An 18403-nucleotide genomic window follows, 5' to 3' on the forward strand; every position below is an offset into this window, starting at 1 on the left:
GAACATGAGGAAGAACTGAAGCTGTTTTGCGAAACGGACAAGACACTGATCTGTATGATCTGTGCAGTGGCGGAGGAACACAGAGAGCACCGCTTCAGGCCGATTAAAGAAGCTGTTAAAAAATACATGGTAAAAACTAACGTTAATTTAATACTTCACACATTTCCTTTGTCCTACATAGCAACACACGAGACTCCATAACCAACACATCAATCTTTGCAACTTTCACTGACACCTGCAAGCGGAACAAGTGCTACACCTGACTCCTAACCTCCTCCCTCGTCACCATTGAGGGCCGCAAACAGCTCAGTTCCTCCCGTTTCTTCCATGGTCGATTGTCCTCTCGTATTAGATTCCTTCTTCTCCAGCTCTTTACCTCTTCCACCTGTCCCCTCTCAGCTTCTCACTTCATCATCCTCCCCCACGTCCCCCCTCACGTTGTCTCACCCTTCACCTGTCAGCTGGTTCTCATCCCCAACCTTTTTATTCTGGCTTCTGTCCATTCCTTCCCAGTGCTAATGAAGGGTCTCATCCCGAAACACCGACTGTTTATTTCCCCTGAATAGATGCTGCCTGACTCACTGAGTTCCTCCGGCATTTTCTGTGATAATCGGGTTTGATCACCTGTTTCTTTTGATGCATCTTTGTTTCTATTTCCTTCACTCTCTGACTTCCAGGATCAGCTAAAATCTTCCTTAGACTCTCTCACAAAAAAGAAATCAGACTTCCAGGAAAAGGAGCAGCAACAGAAAGAGAAGATTTCCGGAGTTCGGGTGAGGCTTCCTGAGCGGAATTTCTGATATTACTGTCGAGTTTTGCTCCCTTTAATGCAGAATAGCCGAGTATCGCTGCTCCAGTGACCTGGGTTCGATCCTGACCTCTACTGCTGTCTGTGTGGATTTTGCATGCTCCCCCTGTGACCACGAGAGAATCCGACACATCTCAAGGACATTCCGGAAGAGTGGCTAATTACCGTTAACCCTGAAAAGGTGGAGAGGGTGTGCGTGAATCAGATGGGAGTTTATGTGTCAATAAGTGAGAGTAGGTTTCAGGAAAACGTGAGGGAGTGGTGTTGACGGGAATGCACTCAGAAGTAGCATAGACTCTAATAGACCGAACTTAACGACAAAAGGAAACAGAGCACAGCAATGCAGTATATTAATCTTCACCTTTCATTCGACAGGAACAGTCACACAGCCTTCAGTCCCACATCACATCCCAGTTTGCTGAACTGCGCCAGATTATCACTGAGAAAGAGCAGAACTTACTCAGGGATCTCAGGGAAGAGGAGAAGAGGATTCTCAACCCAATGGAGAAAAATCTTCTGGCTCTTCAAGAGAATATAAGGATTATTCAGGAGGAAATCACAAAGTTAAAGGAACAGATGGATCAAAAAGACAGTGTGATATTTCTCAAGGTGAGGAATTATATTTCAATTTGTTTCTGTCAAAGGGCACTAAATGAACAGTGGTATATTTGAAATAAACACAGCACAGCGGCCAATTCTAACAAATCAATTGCCGCTGCTGGCGACCTCACACAAGTTGTTATATTTGCATGATGCACCCTCCCATCACTCCAATAATGACATTTCAAATTGTCCAAGATACGCTTTCAGTCCTTCATTAAAAAAATATAATCTTGAAGCGATGAAACTTCAGGGTAATTAATTGTGAAGTAAGCCGCAACACAGCGGTCAAGAACAGAAGTACATCCACCCGTCCCCAGCTCAAAACTGCCCAGAGCAAAGTACAGATACGTAACTTTTTCCCTTCGTTTTTACCACGTCCCCACTCACGTGACGAGTTACCATAATAAACACGTAACACAGAATACAATGCAGACGGAAAACAGACGTGTTGCTCCTACACACAGCATTTACAAAAATGCAGTAAACTGTTTCTCATCAGACAACTGATGCAACGATTCAGGGTTGTTGTTGTCCCATAATAATAAGATTATTAAGGGATTGGACACGCTGGAGGCAGGAAGCATGTTCCCGCTGATGGGTGAGTCCAGAACTAGAGGCCACAGTTTAAGAATAAGGGGTAGGCCATTTAGAACAGTGATGCAGAAAAACTTTTTCACCCAGAGTGTGTTGGATATGTGGAATGCTCTGCCCCAGAAGGCAGTGGAGGCCAAGTTTCTGGATGCTTTCAAGAGAGAGTTAGTTAGAGCTCTTATAGATAGCGGGGTCAAGGGATATGGGGAGAGGACAGGATCGGGGTACTGATTGTGTATGATCAGCCATGATCACAGTGAATGGTGGTGCTGGCTAGAAGGGCCAAATGGCCTACTTCTGCACCTATTGACTATTGTCCCAAAACTGGACTTCCACGACTTCTGCACATCCCAGGACAGAATGCAAATCTCTCTGAAATTATTTACTCTGATCATAACACAGAGCTGCTGACTGTATCCTTAATTCTACTTTGAATATCCTCTAAAACTCTCATTAACTCCCATTTCCAGTCACAGACTGTGAGTGTGTCTGGTGCGGTGGGTGTGAGCGTCTCTCTGTCAATCAGTGAGAACAAAGAATTTGACCCACACATCAGACTTACCTACTGTATCCGGTTTCCATCAGATTAGGGAAACTATTATTGTCTCTTTACTTTTACAGATAACATTCAATCGTTCAAATCATAACCAGGCCATTTGGCCCATTTTCTCTTCTCAATTTCCCTGCTTCACAATCCCCACCAACCTACTCACCACAACCAGCAACAGTTCCCTGAAATCTCTGGTCCCGCACGTGTTTATCCAGCCTCCCCATTACATTCAGTCTCTGCCGTTCCATTTCAGCCGCTCCTGTGGCACTGAGTTACACATCCTCCTCACTAAATTTCTTGGGGAATTTATTAAAATCCATCTGGAATTACATCTCCCCACGTCTCCCCATAAATAGAGGTACTTCCTCCACCTGCACACAATCACATACATCACTGGACTTAAATTCCTCCATCCTATCACACTGACGTCATGTCCAGATGAAAATGCACAGCCTGTCCTGTCTTCCCTGTAAGTTTCATCCTCTCAGTAATGGTCTGACATTCGGAAACTTTCCCTGTCATTTACCCCGTGTTTCTGTCTTGTTCGTGTGCGGGAGTGACTTTGGGAATGGGAATTTTCAACACCTTGTAATGATTTGGATGAAATTCAGGATGTGGACAGTGAGTCCAAGTATAATCAGATTTGTGTTTTATTTATTTCAGGAGGAAGCTCGTCGGAACAGGAGGTAGGACAGGCTCTTTACTGAAACCCTGAATGGATTTGTAAAGTAGTTCAAAAATTCCAGTTTATCACCAGCAGTTTAATATTTACAGGATTAATGACGATATCCAGGAATTGTCAGTGACAGATGAGACCCTACCGGTTGAAAAATTCGATCACCCCCATTTGTTGAAAACAGTGCTGAGGGAAACGCTTGATGCTATTAATCGAGGTAAAACTTATAAAGTTTCATTTCTCCTTGTTTATGAAGCTCAATTTAGTTCCAATCTGAGGCAAAGGTTGTCTGTAATACTGGGCTGAAGGGGAACTGAAGTTTATTCCACATCAACCCCACTGACTGGGAGGCATCACTGTCACATGGTCAGCTGGAGATGTCAGACCCCTGGATACACCAGCACAGGGTCACAATACAACCAATACACGGGACTGGCAGATGAACCAATGTGTTCCAATCCCAGGCAAATGCACTAACACACCAGGACATAAGTTTGGATCTACCAGAGGAACTGGGAATTTAATACTGATGATATTATTGTAGGGAATAAAAGCAGGTATCAGTGTGGTGACCGGGATTGTCAGGAAAATACACAAGTCCTTCATGTGCCCTGTGAGTGCAGACTCTGACTGACACGGGTCTTCCCCCTTCCGGATCAGCACCTGTCACTGTTGTTAGAGGCAGAAGAGGGGAGTGGTCGTGATCGGGGACTGAATCGCCAGGGGAACAGACAGGAGAATCTATTGATGTGAACGGGACACCCGAATGGTATGTTGCCTCCTGGGTGCCAGGGTCAGGGATGCCCCGAATCGTGTCCGCAGCATTTTAGAGAGGGACGGAAAAGAGCCAGATATCCTGGTAAATTTGTGACAATGACATTGGAAGGAAAAGCAAAGAGGTCCTGAAAATCGAATTTGGAGAGCTTGTTAGAAAGCTCAGAATCAGCACCCCCAGGGTTGTAATTTCTGGATTGCTGCCTGTGCCACGTGCTGGTGAGGGTAGAAACAGGATAATTTGACAGATAAACATGGCTGAAAAGATGCTGCTGGGGACAGGGATTCAGGTTCTTGGATCATCGGGATCTCATCTGGTGGAGGAATGACCTGCTCAAAAGGGATGGGTCGCACCCGGACCCAAGGGAGAATAATATTCTTACAGAGAGGTTTCTTAGAGCTCTCGGGGAAGGTTTAAACTAATTTGGTGGCGAGGGGGATGTTGGAACTGGAGTGAAGCGATAGGACTGATGGTAAAGTGCAAAGATAGCGTGCAGTCAGACTGTCAGATAGGGCGGACAGATGCGAGGACAAAATGTCCGCCAGCAGGGTGAGTATCAGTGCATTAGAGATGCAGAATTAAAAAGGGTAGCAGATACAGTACACAAAGTGTTATATCTCACTGCATGGAGTATGAGAAATAAGGTGGATGATCTTGTTGCACTATTATCGATTGTCAGGTATGATGTTGTGGCCATCACGGAAACGTGGCTGAAGGATGGTTGTAGTTGGGAGCCGAATGTTCAAGATTACACAATGTATCGGAGGAAGGAAGGAAGGCCGATGGGGTGGTGTGGCTCTGCTGGTAAATCAGCAGCAAGATGTGACATAGGATTGGGAGATGTTGAATCATGTGGGTTGTGGTAAGGAACTGCAAAAGTAAAAATGACACTGACACCAGTCATATACAGGCCTCCCAACAGTCAGTGGGTTGGGGCCCACAGATTACAACTGGAGATAGAAAAGGCTGATGAAATGGACAATGTTATGATAATCATGGGAGATTTCAACATGCAGGTCAATTGGGAAAATCAGGTTGGTAAAGGATCTCAAGAGAGTGAGTTTGTTGAATGCAATGTGATGGCTTTCTAGAGCAGTTTGTCGTTGAGCCTACTCGGGGAACAGCTCTGCTGGGTTGGGTGTTATGTATTGAACCAGAAGTGAGTAGTTAAAAGAACCCTTAGGAAGCAGTGCTCACAACATGACCGAGTTCAACTTGAAATCTGATAAGGAGAAAGTAAAGTCTGACATTGTAGTATTTCAGAGCAGTGAAAGAAATTAGAGCGGTCTGAGAGAGGAGTTGACCAAAGCAAATTGGAAGGAAATGCTGGCAGGGATGAGAGCAGAACAGGAATGGTGTCAGTTTCTGGGAAAATGAGGAAGGTGAAGGATAGATGTATTCCAAAAATAAATAAATACTCAAATGGCAAAATAGTAAAAGCGTGGCTGACAAGGGAAGACAAATTAATGTCAAGGCAAAAGAGAGGGGATACAACTAAACAAAAATTAGTAGGAAGACAGAGGATTGGGAAGTTTTTAATTATCTACAGAGAGGAACTAAAAGAATGATTGGGATGAAAAAAATAAACAAGAAATTGAATTGAATTGAATTGACTTTATTACTTACATCGTTCATATACATGAGGATTAAAAATCTTTATGCTACATCTCCGTCTAAATGTGCAATGTGCAATTTATTGTAATTTATGATGAATAATATCCTCAACAGACTGGTTAATATAACATAGAAATACAGTTGCGTCCACACGAGTTAATCAGTCTGATGGCCTGGTTGAAGAAGCTGTCCTGGAGCCTGTTGCTCCTGGATTGTAATCTATGGTTTAGAATCTAATGTTAGCATTCAATCCAAGAGCAGGGATGTGATGCTGAGGCTTTATAAGGCACTGGTGAAGCCTCACCTTTAGTATTGTGAACTTGGGCTCCTCGTCTAAGAAAAGATGTGCTGGCAGTGCAGAAGGTTCATTTCATAAGGATGAGTCCAGGAATGAAAGGGTTATCATACGAGGAACGTTTGATAGCTCTGTGTCTGTACTCGCTGGAATTTAGAAAGATGAAGGGGGATCTCACTGAAACCTTTCGAATGTTGAAAGTCCAAGACAGAGTAGGTATGGAAAGGATGTTTCCCATGGTGGTGGAGATTAGGACAAGAAGGCACAGCTTCAAGATAGAGGGGCGTCAATTTAAAACACATGCGGAGAAATTTGAGCTAGCAGATGGTGAATTTGCGGAACTTGTGTGTATTTAAGGCAGAGCTTGATAGGTTCTAGATTGGATACAGCATCAAAGGTTACGGGGAGAAGACCAGGGAGTGGGGCTGAGGAGGGAAATATGGATCATCCATGATTGAATGGCGGAGCAGACTCGATGGGCAAATGGCCTAATTCTGCTCCGATGTCTTATGGTGATCAGACCACTGCATTGAAGCATTGTGAGACTGAGCTCGGACACACCAACAAGCATTGACATGGGTCAAGATTTCATCTCGGGAGAAGCAGACACAGCATAACCGGCCTGGCAAAGCTCCCTCACACGCATTCACAGGAAGGACTGGCAGATTGTAGTCAGAGCCTCAGCAATGTACGTTGTTATTTTCCTCAGTAACTTGGAAACCAGTCTCTTCAGAGACAGTCATTTATTAATTTAAACAATTCAATCACGTGTGACACATTGTCAACATACACCAGACATGTGATGACACAGTGTAACAAACAAATTCTTCAATGTGCATACGCTCCTTCAATGTGTATACACACCACACGGATTTTTAGTATAATCAACATACACACACACACACACACACACACACACACACTATCAGAGTGTGACACACAGCCACAGAAATAGACACAAATTCCCATTTAGGATTGAAATCTGCCGTCCTTACCCAGTCTGTCTGTTCTGTCACACTGAGCTGCCCTCTGACGTGACGTCACATCAACACTTCACAGATAGATTCCTCAGGAGGATGATCTGGGAGGGTTTGATGGACGTTGAACTCACGGCCCACTTCATCAATCTGCAAGACTAAGATGTCTTCTTGAGCATGGCCTGTTTGTGTGTGTTTGCCCCCCCCCCCCCCATCCCTCTCATCATTTCCCATCTGTGTACCTGCCCAAATTTATTTTAAAATATTTTATTTTTACCTATTTCTATAGCGTCTGAGGGCAAAGTCCATTTACCAACTTCCCTCTCTATGAGAATATTACCCGATAGACCACTCAGAAAAATTTCCCGTCTCACTTTCAATCTGAGGCCTCTGGTTCTGTACTCCCATTTCTTGGAAAAAGAAACGTTATTTAAGCTCCTTATGAATTATTTACCTCGATAAGGGGTCATACCTGAATATCCGACACTACAGCTGAATAGCCCAAGCTTATCCACTCTCTGATTTTAACCCAGGCCCCCAGTCCTGGTAACATCCTCCTGAAGCCTCCTGTCCAGTGTAATGACATCCTCCCCGTATTCGGGAACCGGAAATGCAGACAATGCTCCAAGTGTGGTCTATCATCGACATCAAAGGCCTTGCTTAAGTTCATGTGGACAGTGTGGAATAGGCTGATGAATGACGACTGAAAGTGTTTTTTTAGATTGGGACAAGAAGGGCGGCGTGGGAGCTAAATTCTGAAGGAAGGCAGTTTTTTAAAAAACTTCGCATACAAGAACGGCGAGACTGCGCAGGACAGCGCGGAGAGTTTAAAAAGATGACCACCCGATACAGCGGGCAGCGGAGTGGGAGGCAGCAGAGTGTAGGGCTTTGGCTCAACGGGCTTATGCGGTAATGGGAAGAGGATAGAGCGAAGCACCGACTCTTTTCCTCCCCTTGGCAAATCGGCCCGGACGGACGGTGGAACAGCAGGGTACATTAGCGAACGGTTTAAAAAGTCCGTGTGCTTGGTGAAGTAAGTGGATGAGTAGATCTATCTTTCTTTGTTTCATTCCTGTAGAATTAGGTAGCATGTCTGCAGGGTTAGTGCTTTGTTCAGGGTGTCAGATGTGGGAATCCTGGGAGACCTCCAGCCTCCCTGATAGCCACATCTGCACCAGGTGAACCGAGATTCAGCTCCTCGGAGACCGTGTTAGGGATCTGGAGCTGCAGCTTGATGACCTACTGCTTATTAGAGAAAATGAAGAGGTGATAGACAGGAGCTACAGGGAGGTAGTCATCCCAAGGCTACAGGGGTCAGAAAACAGGGTGACTGTCAGGAGAGGGAAGGGAAATGCCCGGAGAGTGGAGAGCACCCCTGTGGCTGCCCCCCTCAGCAACAAGTATATCGTTTCGGATGCTGTTGAGGGGGATGACCTGACAGGGGACGGCCACGGTGACCGGGTCTCTGGCACTGAGCCTGGCGCTGTTGTGCAGGAGGGAAGGAGGGAGAAGAGGAATGCGGTGGTCGTAGGGGATTCCATAGTCAGGGGAACAGACAGGAGATTCTGTGAGCCTGGTAGAGATACCCGCATGGTGTGCTGCATCCCAGGTGCCAGGGTACGGGATGTCTCGGATCGGGTCCAGAATATCCTGAAGGGAGAGGGCGAGCAGCCAGCTGTCTTGGTACATGTTGGAACCAATGACATAGAGAGGAAAAGGGAGGCGGTCCTGAAGAGAGATTTCCAGGAGTTAGGAATGAAGCTGAGAAGCAGGACCTCCAGGGTAGTAATCTCAGGATTGCTGCCTGTGCCACGTGCTAGCGAGGGCAAGAATAGTAGGATCAGGCTGATGAATGTGTGGCTGAGAGACTGTTGCAGGAGGCAGGGCTTCAGATTCTTGGATCATTGGGATCTCTTCAGGGGGAAGTATTACCTGTTCAAAAAGGACGGGTTACACGAACAATAGCGGGAATGTTTAATAGAGCTATTAGGGAGGGTTTAAACTAATTTGATGTCTCGAATCGGGTCCAGTTAGGAAGGAAGCTCAGAAGCAGGACCTCCAGGGTAGTAATCTCAGGATTGCTACCTGTGCCACGTGCTAGCGAGGGCAAGAATAGTAGGATCAGGCAGATGAATGCGTGGCTGAGAGACTGGTGCAGGGGGCAGGGCTTCAGATTCTTGGATCCAAAAGGACAGGTTACACCTGAACCATAGCGGGAATGTTTAATAAAGCTGTTACGGAGGGTTTAAACTAATTTGGCAGGGGGATGATAAACCGGAATGATAGTGGAGGAGGGGGAGAACAGAAATAAATCTAAGATCGTGATCAGTAAAGATGTCAGGAAGGACAGGCAGGTGATGGGGCAAATTTGCAGCCACTGGGATGAGTTGCAGTGCAATCAAATCAAAAAGTATCAAATACTGGACTTAAGGTGTTATACTTAAATACACACAGCATAAGGCATAAGGTTGATTATCTTGTCGTACAGCTTCAGATTGGCAGGTATAATTTTGTGGCCATGACTGAGACGTGGCTAAAGGATGCATGTCTCTGAGAGCTGAACGTCCAAGGATACACGGTGTATCGGAAGGACAGGCAGGTAGGCAGAGGGGGTGGCGTGGCTTTATTGGTAAGAAATGATATTATGTCATTAGAAAGAGGTGACATAGGATCGGAAGGTGCTGAATCGTTATGGGTTGAGCTAAGAAATCACAGGGGTAAAAGGACCCTGATGGCAGTTATATACAGGCCTCCAAACAGCTGCAGTGATGTGGACTACAAATTACAACAGGAAATAGAAAAGGCTTGCCAGAAGGGCAGTGTTATGATAATTGTGGGGATTTTAACATGCGAGTGGATTGGGAAAATCAGGTCGACACTTGATCTCAAGAGAGAAAATTTGTGGAATGTCTACAAGATGGCTTTTCATAACAGCTTGTTGTTGAACCCACTGGGGGATCAGAGGTACTGGATTGGATATTGTGTAATGAACCTGGAGAGATTGAGGTGAAGGAACCGTTAGGAGCCAGTGATCGTAACATGATTGAGTTCACTGTGAAATTTGAGAAAGAGAAACTGAAATCCGACGTGTCGGTATTGAAGTGGAGTAAAGGAAATTACAGTGGCATGAGAGAGGGACTGGCCAAATCTGACTGGAAAGGGGCACTAGCGGGAGGACGGCAGAGCAGCAGTGGCTGGAGTTTATGCGAGAAGTGAGGAAGGCGTAACACAGATATATTCCAAAAGGATGCGACAGTGGCTGACAAGAGAAGTGAAAGCCAAAGTAAAAGCAACGGAGAGGGCATTCAAGGTAGCAAAAATTAGTGGGAAGACAGGGGATTGGGAAGTTTTTAAAAGCTTACAAAAGGAAACTAAGAAAGCTTTTAAGAGGGAAAAGATGAACTATGAAATGAAACTTGCAAATAATGTAAAAGATGATACTAAAAGATTTTTCAAGTATATGAAGAATAAAAGTGGATATAGGACCGATAGAAAATGATGCTGGAGAAATTGTAATGGGAGATAAGGAGATGGCTGAGGAACTGAACGAGTATTCGCATCAGTCCTCACTGAGGAAGATATCAGCAGTATACCGGACACTCAAGGGTGTCAGGGAAGAGAAGTGTGCGCAGTCACAATTACGACAGAGAAAGTACTCAGGAAGCTGAATAGTCTCAGGGTAGATAAATCTCCAGGACCAGATGGAATGCACCCTTGTGTTTTGAAGTAAGTAGCTGTGGAGATCGCGGAGGCATTAGCAATGATCTTTCAAAAGTCAATAGATTCTGGCATGGTTCCGGAGGAGCGGAAGATTGTAAATGCCACTCTGGTATTTAAGAAAGGGGCAAGCAAGCAAAAAGTAAATTATTGACCTGTTAGCTTGACATTGATGGTTGGTAAGTTGTTGGAGTTAATTGTCAAGGATGAGGTTACTGAGTATGGAAGCATATGAGAAGATAGGCCGAACTCAGCATGGTTTCCTTAAAGGAAAATCCTGCCTGAGAAACCCATTGAAATTTTTTGAGGAAATTACAAGTAGGCTAGACAAGGGAGATGCAGTGGATGTTGTGTATTTGGATTTTCAGAAGGCCTTTGATAAGGTGCCGCACATGAGGCTGCTAAACAAGATAAGAGCCCATGGAATTACGGGTAAGTTACATATGTGGATAGAGCGTTGGCTGATTGGCAGGAAACAGAGAGTGGGAATAAAGGATCCCATTCTGGTTGGCTGCCAGTTACCAGTGGTGTTCCACAGGGGTCCGAGTTGGGGCCGCTTCTTTTTACATTGTATATCAATGAGTTGGATTATGGAATAGATGGCTTTGTGGCTAAGTTTGCTGATGATACAAAGATAGGTGGAGGGGACGGTAGTGCTGAGGAAACAGAGAGTCTGCAGAGGGATTTGGATAGATTCGGAGAATGGTCAAAGTAGTGGCAAATGAAATACACTGTTGAAAAATGTGTGGTCATGCACTTTGGTAGAAGAAATGAACGGGCAGACTATTATTTAAATGGAGAGAGAATTCAAAGTTCTGAGATGCAGTGGGACTTGGGAGTGCTCGTGCAGGATACCCTTAAGGTTAACCTCCTGGTTGAGTCGGTGGTGAAGAAGGTGAATGCAATGTTGGCATTCATTTCTAGAGGAATAGAGTGTCGGAGCAGGGATGTGATGTTGAGACTCTATAAGGAACTGGTAAGACATGACTTGGAAACTGTGTGCAGTTTTGGGCTCCTTATTTAAGAAAGGATGTTCTGATATTGGAGAGGGTTCAGAGCAATTTCACTAGAATGATTTCGGGAATGAGAGGGTTAACATATGAGGAACATTTGACCGGTCTTGGATTGTACTCCGTGGAGTTTAGAAGAATGAGGGGGAACCTCACAGAAACATGTCGAATGTTAAAAGGCATGGACAGAGTGGATGTGGCAAAGTTGTTTCCCATGGTCGGGGAGTCTAGTACGAGAGAGCATGACAAGGATTGAAGGGCGCCCACTCAGAACGGAGATGGTGAATCTGTGAATTTCTTGCGGCAGTGGAGGCCAGGTCATTGGGTGTATTTAAGGCAGAGATTGATCGGTATCTGAGTTGTCAGGGCATCAAAGGTCATGGTGAGAAGGTGGGGGAGTGGGACTAAATGGCAGAATGGATCAGCTCATGATAAAATGGCGGAGCAGATTCGAAGGGCCGAATGACCGCCTACTGCTGCTTTGTCTTATGGTCGTATTTGAATACACCAGTATACGGAATAAGGATCTTGTAGCACAGGCAGAGTTTGGCAGGTACAAACTTCGGCAGGTATGACTTTGGTCGAAGGAATTAAACGCATAAACAATTCTGTAAACAGGGCGAAATTCAAAAATCAGAGGTGCAAACGGACATGGGTGTCCTTGTGCAGGATTCCCTGAAGGTTAACTTGCTGTTTGTGTCAGTGGTAAGATTGGCAAACTCAATGTTTGCTTTCATTTCGATAGGATTAGAGTACAAGAGCAAGGATATAATTCTGAGGTTTTACAAGGCAACGGTCAGACCACACTTGGAGTATTGTGAGCAGTTTTGGGTCCCTTCTATCGGAAAACATGTGCTGGCATTGGAGGGGGTGCAGATGATTCACAAGAATAATTCCGGGAATTAAAGAGTTAACATATGAGGAGGGTTTGATGGTTCTGCACCTGTACTCACTGGAATTTAGAAGAATAGCTGATTTATTATCCACCTCTACCCTATTCTCCCGCCTCCTCCCCATAACTTTTGACACTCTGACCTATCAAGATGTTTACTTATTAACTTCTGCTTTAAAAATCAAACAGGAGAAAATCTACAGATGCTGGTAATCCGAGCTACACAGGTCCTGATGAAGGGTCTCGCCAGATCTCTCTGACTCCTGTCTGGAGAGAGTTGATGTTGGGAGGATGTGGGTGGGTCGAGAACGGTAAGCACAGCCTCCGACTATAGGGATGTCCATTTAGGACAGAGATGAGGAGGAATTCCTTTATCCACAGGATAGTGAATCTGCCACAGGCAGCTGTGGGGGCCAAATAATTGAGTATATTTAAAGCAGAGTAACACACACAAATTGTTGGGGGAACAGCAGGCCAGGAAGTTTCTATGGAAAAGAGTAAACTGTCGACGGTTCAGAACGAAACACTTCATCAGGACTTGTGTTGCTTAAGGGTTCCTGCAAATTCATCCCCTGTCCTAATGAGGGGCTGTGGGGGGTGGGGTTGTGGGAAAGGGGACAAAGTCATCCTCATCTCATTACGTCTACACACACAGTTCACCCACAGGCTTTGAACCCCTCCCCCACCTGGTTCAATCTGCCATTCATCTCTCCCCTACTGTTTCCCATTATCACCTCCTTTGCAGTCTCAAACCATCACATTGCCCCACTTCATACACACAAATGAATGTGAAGATTGTATGACGGGCCTGTTCCTGTGCTGTACTGCTCTATGTTCTCTGTTCCCAGTTTCGGAGAATGAGAGGAGATCTAATGGAAACACAAAATACTTTCAGGGGTCAACAGGCAGGAGTGAGGGACGATGTTTCCCCTGTCTGAGGAGTCAAGGGCCAGGGGTCTCTCTGCTCTCCGTCCAGCGGAAAACCCCCGATCCCCGGGGACACGCTGCCTGAGTCTCCCCCCGATCGCCAGGGCCGCGCTGCACGAGGCTCCCCCCGATCCCCCGGGCCGCGCTGCCCGACTCTCCCCCCGATCCCCGGGGCAGCGCTGACCGAGTCTCCCCCCGATCCCCGGGGCCGCGCTGCCAGAGTCTCTCCCCGATCCCTGGGTCCGCGCTGCACGAGTCTCCCCCCAATCCCCGGGGCCCCGATGCACGAGTCTCCCCCCCGATCCCCGGGGCCGCGCTGCCCGACTCTCCCCCCGATCCCCGGGGCATCGCTGCCCGAGTCTCCCCCCGATCCCCGGGGCCGCGCTGCACGAGTCTCCACCCGATCCCCGGGGCCGCGCTGCCCGAGTCTCCCCCCGATGCCCGGGGCCGTGCTATCGGAGTCTCCTCCCGATCCACGAGGCCACGCTGCCCGAGTCTCCCCCCGATCCCTGGGTCCGCGCTGCACGAGTCTCCCCCCAATCCCCGGGGCCCCGATGCACGAGTCTCCCCCCCGATCCCCGGGGCCGCGCTGCCCGACTCTCCCCCCGATCCCCGGGGCAGCGCTGCCCGAGTCTCCCCCCGATCCCCGGGGCCGCGCTGCACGAGTCTCCACCCGATCCCCGGGGCCGCGCTGCCCGAGTCTCCCCCCGATGCCCGGGGCCGTGCTATCGGAGTCTCCTCCCGATCCACGAGGCCGCGCTGCCCGAGTCTACCCCCGATCCCTTAGGCCACGCTGCCCGAGTCTCCCCCCGGTCCCCGGGGCCGCGCTGTCCGAGTTTCCCCACGATCCCCGGGGCCGCGCTGCCCGAGTCTCCCCCCGATCCCCGGGACCGCGCTGCACGAGTCTCCACCCGATCCCCGGGGCCGCGCTGCCCGAGTCTCCCCTCGATCCCCGTTGCCGCGCTGCACGAGTCTACCCCCGATCCCTTAGGCCACGCTGCCCGAGTCTCCCCCCGATCCCCGGGGCCCCGCTCCCCGGGGCCGCACTGTCCGAGTCTCCCCCCGATCCCCGGGGCCGCGCTGCCCGACTCTCCCCCCCACCCGATCCCCGGGGCCGCGCTGTCCGAGTCTCCCCCCGATCCCCGGGGCCGCGCTGCCCGAGTCTCCCCCCGATCCCCGGGGCCCCGCTGCCCGAGTCTCCCCACGCTCCCCGGGGCCGCGCTGTCCGAGTCTCTCCCCGATCCCGGGGGCCGCGCTGCCCGAGTCTCCCCCCGATCCCCGGGGCCGCGCTGTCCGAGTGTCCCCCCCGATCCCCGGGGCCGCGCTGTCCGAGTCTCCCCCCGATCCACGGGGTCGCGCTGTCCGAGTCTCCCCCCGGTCCCCGGGGCCGCGCTGTCCGATTCTCTCCCCGATCGCCGGGTCCCCGCTGCCCGAGTCTCCCCCCGATCCCCGGGGTCGCGCTGCCCGAGTCTCCCCCCGATCCCCGGGGCCGCGCTGCCCGAGTCTCCCCCCGATGCCCGGGGCCGTGCTATCGGAGTCTCCTCCCGATCCACGAGGCCGCGCTGCCCGAGTCTACCCCCGATCCCTTAGGCCACGCTGCCCGAGTCTCCCCCCGGTCCCCGGGGCCGCGCTGTCCGAGTTTCCCCACGATCCCCGGGGCCGCGCTGCCCGAGTCTCCCCCCGATCCCCGGGACCGCGCTGCACGAGTCTCCACCCGATCCCCGGGGCCGCGCTGCCCGAGTCTCCCCCCGATCCCCGGGGCCGCGCTGCACGAGTCTACCCCCGATCCCTTAGGCCACGCTGCCCGAGTCTCCCCCCGATCCCCGGGGCCCCGCTCCCCGGGGCCGCACTGTCCGAGTCTCCCCCCGATCCCCGGGGCCGCGCTGCCCGACTCTCCCCCCCACCCGATCCCCGGGGCCGCGCTGTCCGAGTCTCCCCCCGATCCCCGGGGCCGCGCTGCCCGAGTCTCCCCCCGATCCCCGGGGCCGCGCTGTCCGAGTGTCCCCCCCGATCCCCGGGGCCGCGCTGTCCGAGTCTCCCCCCGATCCACGGGGTCGCGCTGTCCGAGTCTCCCCCCGGTCCCCGGGGCCGCGCTGTCCGATTCTCTCCCCGATCGCCGGGTCCCCGCTGCCCGAGTCTCCCCCCGATCCCCGGGGTCGCGCTGCCCGAGTCTCCCCCCGATCCCCGGGGCCGCGCTGCCCGAGTCTCCCCCCGATGCCCGGGGCCGTGCTATCGGAGTCTCCTCCCGATCCACGAGGCCGCGCTGCCCGAGTCTACCCCCGATCCCTTAGGCCACGCTGCCCGAGTCTCCCCCCGGTCCCCGGGGCCGCGCTGTCCGAGTTTCCCCACGATCCCCGGGGCCGCGCTGCCCGAGTCTCCCCCCGATCCCCGGGACCGCGCTGCACGAGTCTCCACCCGATCCCCGGGGCCGCGCTGCCCGAGTCTCCCCCCGATCCCCGGGGCCGCGCTGCACGAGTCTACCCCCGATCCCTTAGGCCACGCTGCCCGAGTCTCCCCCCGATCCCCGGGGCCCCGCTCCCCGGGGCCCCGCTGCCCGAGTCTCCCCACGCTCCCCGGGGCCGCGCTGTCCGAGTCTCTCCCCGATCCCGGGGGCCGCGCTGCCCGAGTCTCCCCCCGATCCCCGGGGCCGCGCTGTCCGAGTGTCCCCCCCCGATCCCCGGGGCCGCGCTGTCCGAGTCTCCCCCCGATCCACGGGGTCGCGCTGTCCGAGTCTCCCCCCGGTCCCCGGGGCCGCGCTGTCCGATTCTCTCCCCGATCGCCGGGTCCCCGCTGCCCGAGTCTCCCCCCGATCCCCGGGGTCGCGCTGCCCGAGTCTCCCCCCGATCCCCGGGGCCGCGCTGCCCGAGTCTCCCCCCGATGCCCGGGGCCGTGCTATCGGAGTCTCCTCCCGATCCACGAGGCCGCGCTGCCCGAGTCTACCCCCGATCCCTTAGGCCACGCTGCCCGAGTCTCCCCCCGGTCCCCGGGGCCGCGCTGTCCGAGTTTCCCCACGATCCCCGGGGCCGCGCTGCCCGAGTCTCCCCCCGATCCCCGGGACCGCGCTGCACGAGTCTCCACCCGATCCCCGGGGCCGCGCTGCCCGAGTCTCCCCCCGATCCCCGGGGCCGCGCTGCACGAGTCTACCCCCGATCCCTTAGGCCACGCTGCCCGAGTCTCCCCCCGATCCCCGGGGCCCCGCTCCCCGGGGCCGCACTGTCCGAGTCTCCCCCCGATCCCCGGGGCCGCGCTGCCCGACTCTCCCCCCCACCCGATCCCCGGGGCCGCGCTGTCCGAGTCTCCCCCCGATCCCCGGGGCCGCGCTGCCCGAGTCTCCCCCCGATCCCCGGGGCCCCGCTGCCCGAGTCTCCCCACGCTCCCCGGGGCCGCGCTGTCCGAGTCTCTCCCCGATCCCGGGGGCCGCGCTGCTCGAGTCTCCCCCCGATCCCCGGGGCCGCGCTGTCCGAGTGTCCCCCCCGATCCCCGGGGCCGCGCTGTCCGAGTCTCCCCCCGATCCACGGGGTCGCGCTGTCCGAGTCTCCCCCCGGTCCCCGGGGCCGCGCTGTCCGATTCTCTCCCCGATCGCCGGGTCCCCGCTGCCCGAGTCTCCCCCCGATCCCCGGGGTCGCGCTGCCCGAGTCTCCCCCCGATCCCCGGGGCCGCGCTGCCCGAGTCTCCCCACGGTCCGCGGGGCCGCGCTGTCCGAGTCTCCCTGCGATCCCCGGGACCGCGCTGTCCGAGTCTCCCCGCGATCCCCGGGGACTCTCTAATTTTCCTCTTCTCCCCCCAGTCTCAGTCACACTGGATGTGCAAACGGTGCATCCGGGTCTCGAAGTGTCGGAGGATCGGAAGAGTCTGAGATGGACCCGGAACAGGAGGAATCTCCCTCACACCGGGAAGAGATTCACATTCTGGAAATGTGTGCTGGGATCGGAGGGATTCACATCGGGGAGACATCACTGGGAGGTGGAGGTGACGGGGATTCGGGACTGGTGTCTGGGAGTCGCTGCAGAGTCTGTGGAAAGGAAGAGACCGGTCAGTCTGAGTCCGGAGACCGGATTCTGGGTCATCGGGCGGTATTGTGATGTGTTACATCGGGATTATGACGTGTCCTGTGGTCTCCCCTCCCCCAAGTCCCATCTCGCTGCCGGTCCCATCCCCGGGAGGGTGGCAGTTTATCTCATTTACGAGTCCGGGACAGTTTCATTTTACAACGCGGAGACCAAGTCCCATCTCCACACCTTCACTGGGAATAAATTCACGGGGAAACTTTATCCTTTCTTTGCGACCTGGGATGAAAACCAATGGCTGAGAATCTGCTCCGGTTCCGCTCCGGACCTGTAAACGGGTCGGGTCCCGGGACCGGCGTCAGGAGTAAAGTCCCTGTAAATATAAATGTGCGGAGAGTGCAGCTAAATACGTGGCTAAGGGGATGGTGCAGGAGGGAGGGCTTCATGTTTCTGTGCAATTGGGCTTTGTTCCCGGGAAGGTGGGGCCTGTTCCGACGGGACGGTTTGCCCCTAAACTGGAGGGGGAATAACATACTTGCCGGTAGATTTGCTAGTGCTGCTCCGGAGTGTGGGGGGGGGAGATTTGCAGAGGGAGGGGAAACAGAGTGTTAGAGCAGATAGTGAGGTGGAGGAGGATAAAGGTTATGCGAGGACTACATGTATAGACAGAAATCAAAGGTTTGTACATTAGGTTGTAAATTAATTTTCAGAGCTTTAGAAATCGTAGAAAATAAAGATTTCCAAAAAGATTTTGATGAGGAACATGACCAGAACAAATGTGGAAAAAGTGGCTACTTCAGTTTTATAAACTATCCCAATAATTGACTATGTTTGGAAATATTTTGGATAGTCTCTCCTTTGTTAAATAGTAACAGTGAACAATTTTAAATTGAATTAAACACTGATTGGCACATATTAAAGAAGAATTGACCATCTTCATTAACAAAGGTCATATTAAGTT

General features: G+C 52.0%; 1 protein-coding gene across 1 annotated transcript; it reads left to right on the top strand.

Annotated features, from left to right (window-relative positions):
* Positions 1 to 1197: 1197 nt before the first annotated feature.
* On the top strand, positions 1198 to 17993 carry LOC132385704 (E3 ubiquitin-protein ligase TRIM39-like). Its single transcript, XM_059957915.1, has 4 exons — positions 1198 to 1417; positions 3216 to 3238; positions 3327 to 3445; positions 17223 to 17993. The coding sequence occupies exons 1-4, from the start codon at positions 1310 to 1312 to the stop codon at positions 17774 to 17776; spliced, it is 804 nt and encodes a 267-aa protein (XP_059813898.1). The 5' UTR covers positions 1198 to 1309; the 3' UTR covers positions 17777 to 17993.
* Positions 17994 to 18403: the final 410 nt, after the last annotated feature.

This window comes from Hypanus sabinus, assembly GCF_030144855.1.
Source record: "Hypanus sabinus isolate sHypSab1 chromosome X2 unlocalized genomic scaffold, sHypSab1.hap1 SUPER_X2_unloc_1, whole genome shotgun sequence".
NCBI lineage: Eukaryota > Metazoa > Chordata > Chondrichthyes > Myliobatiformes > Dasyatidae > Hypanus > Hypanus sabinus.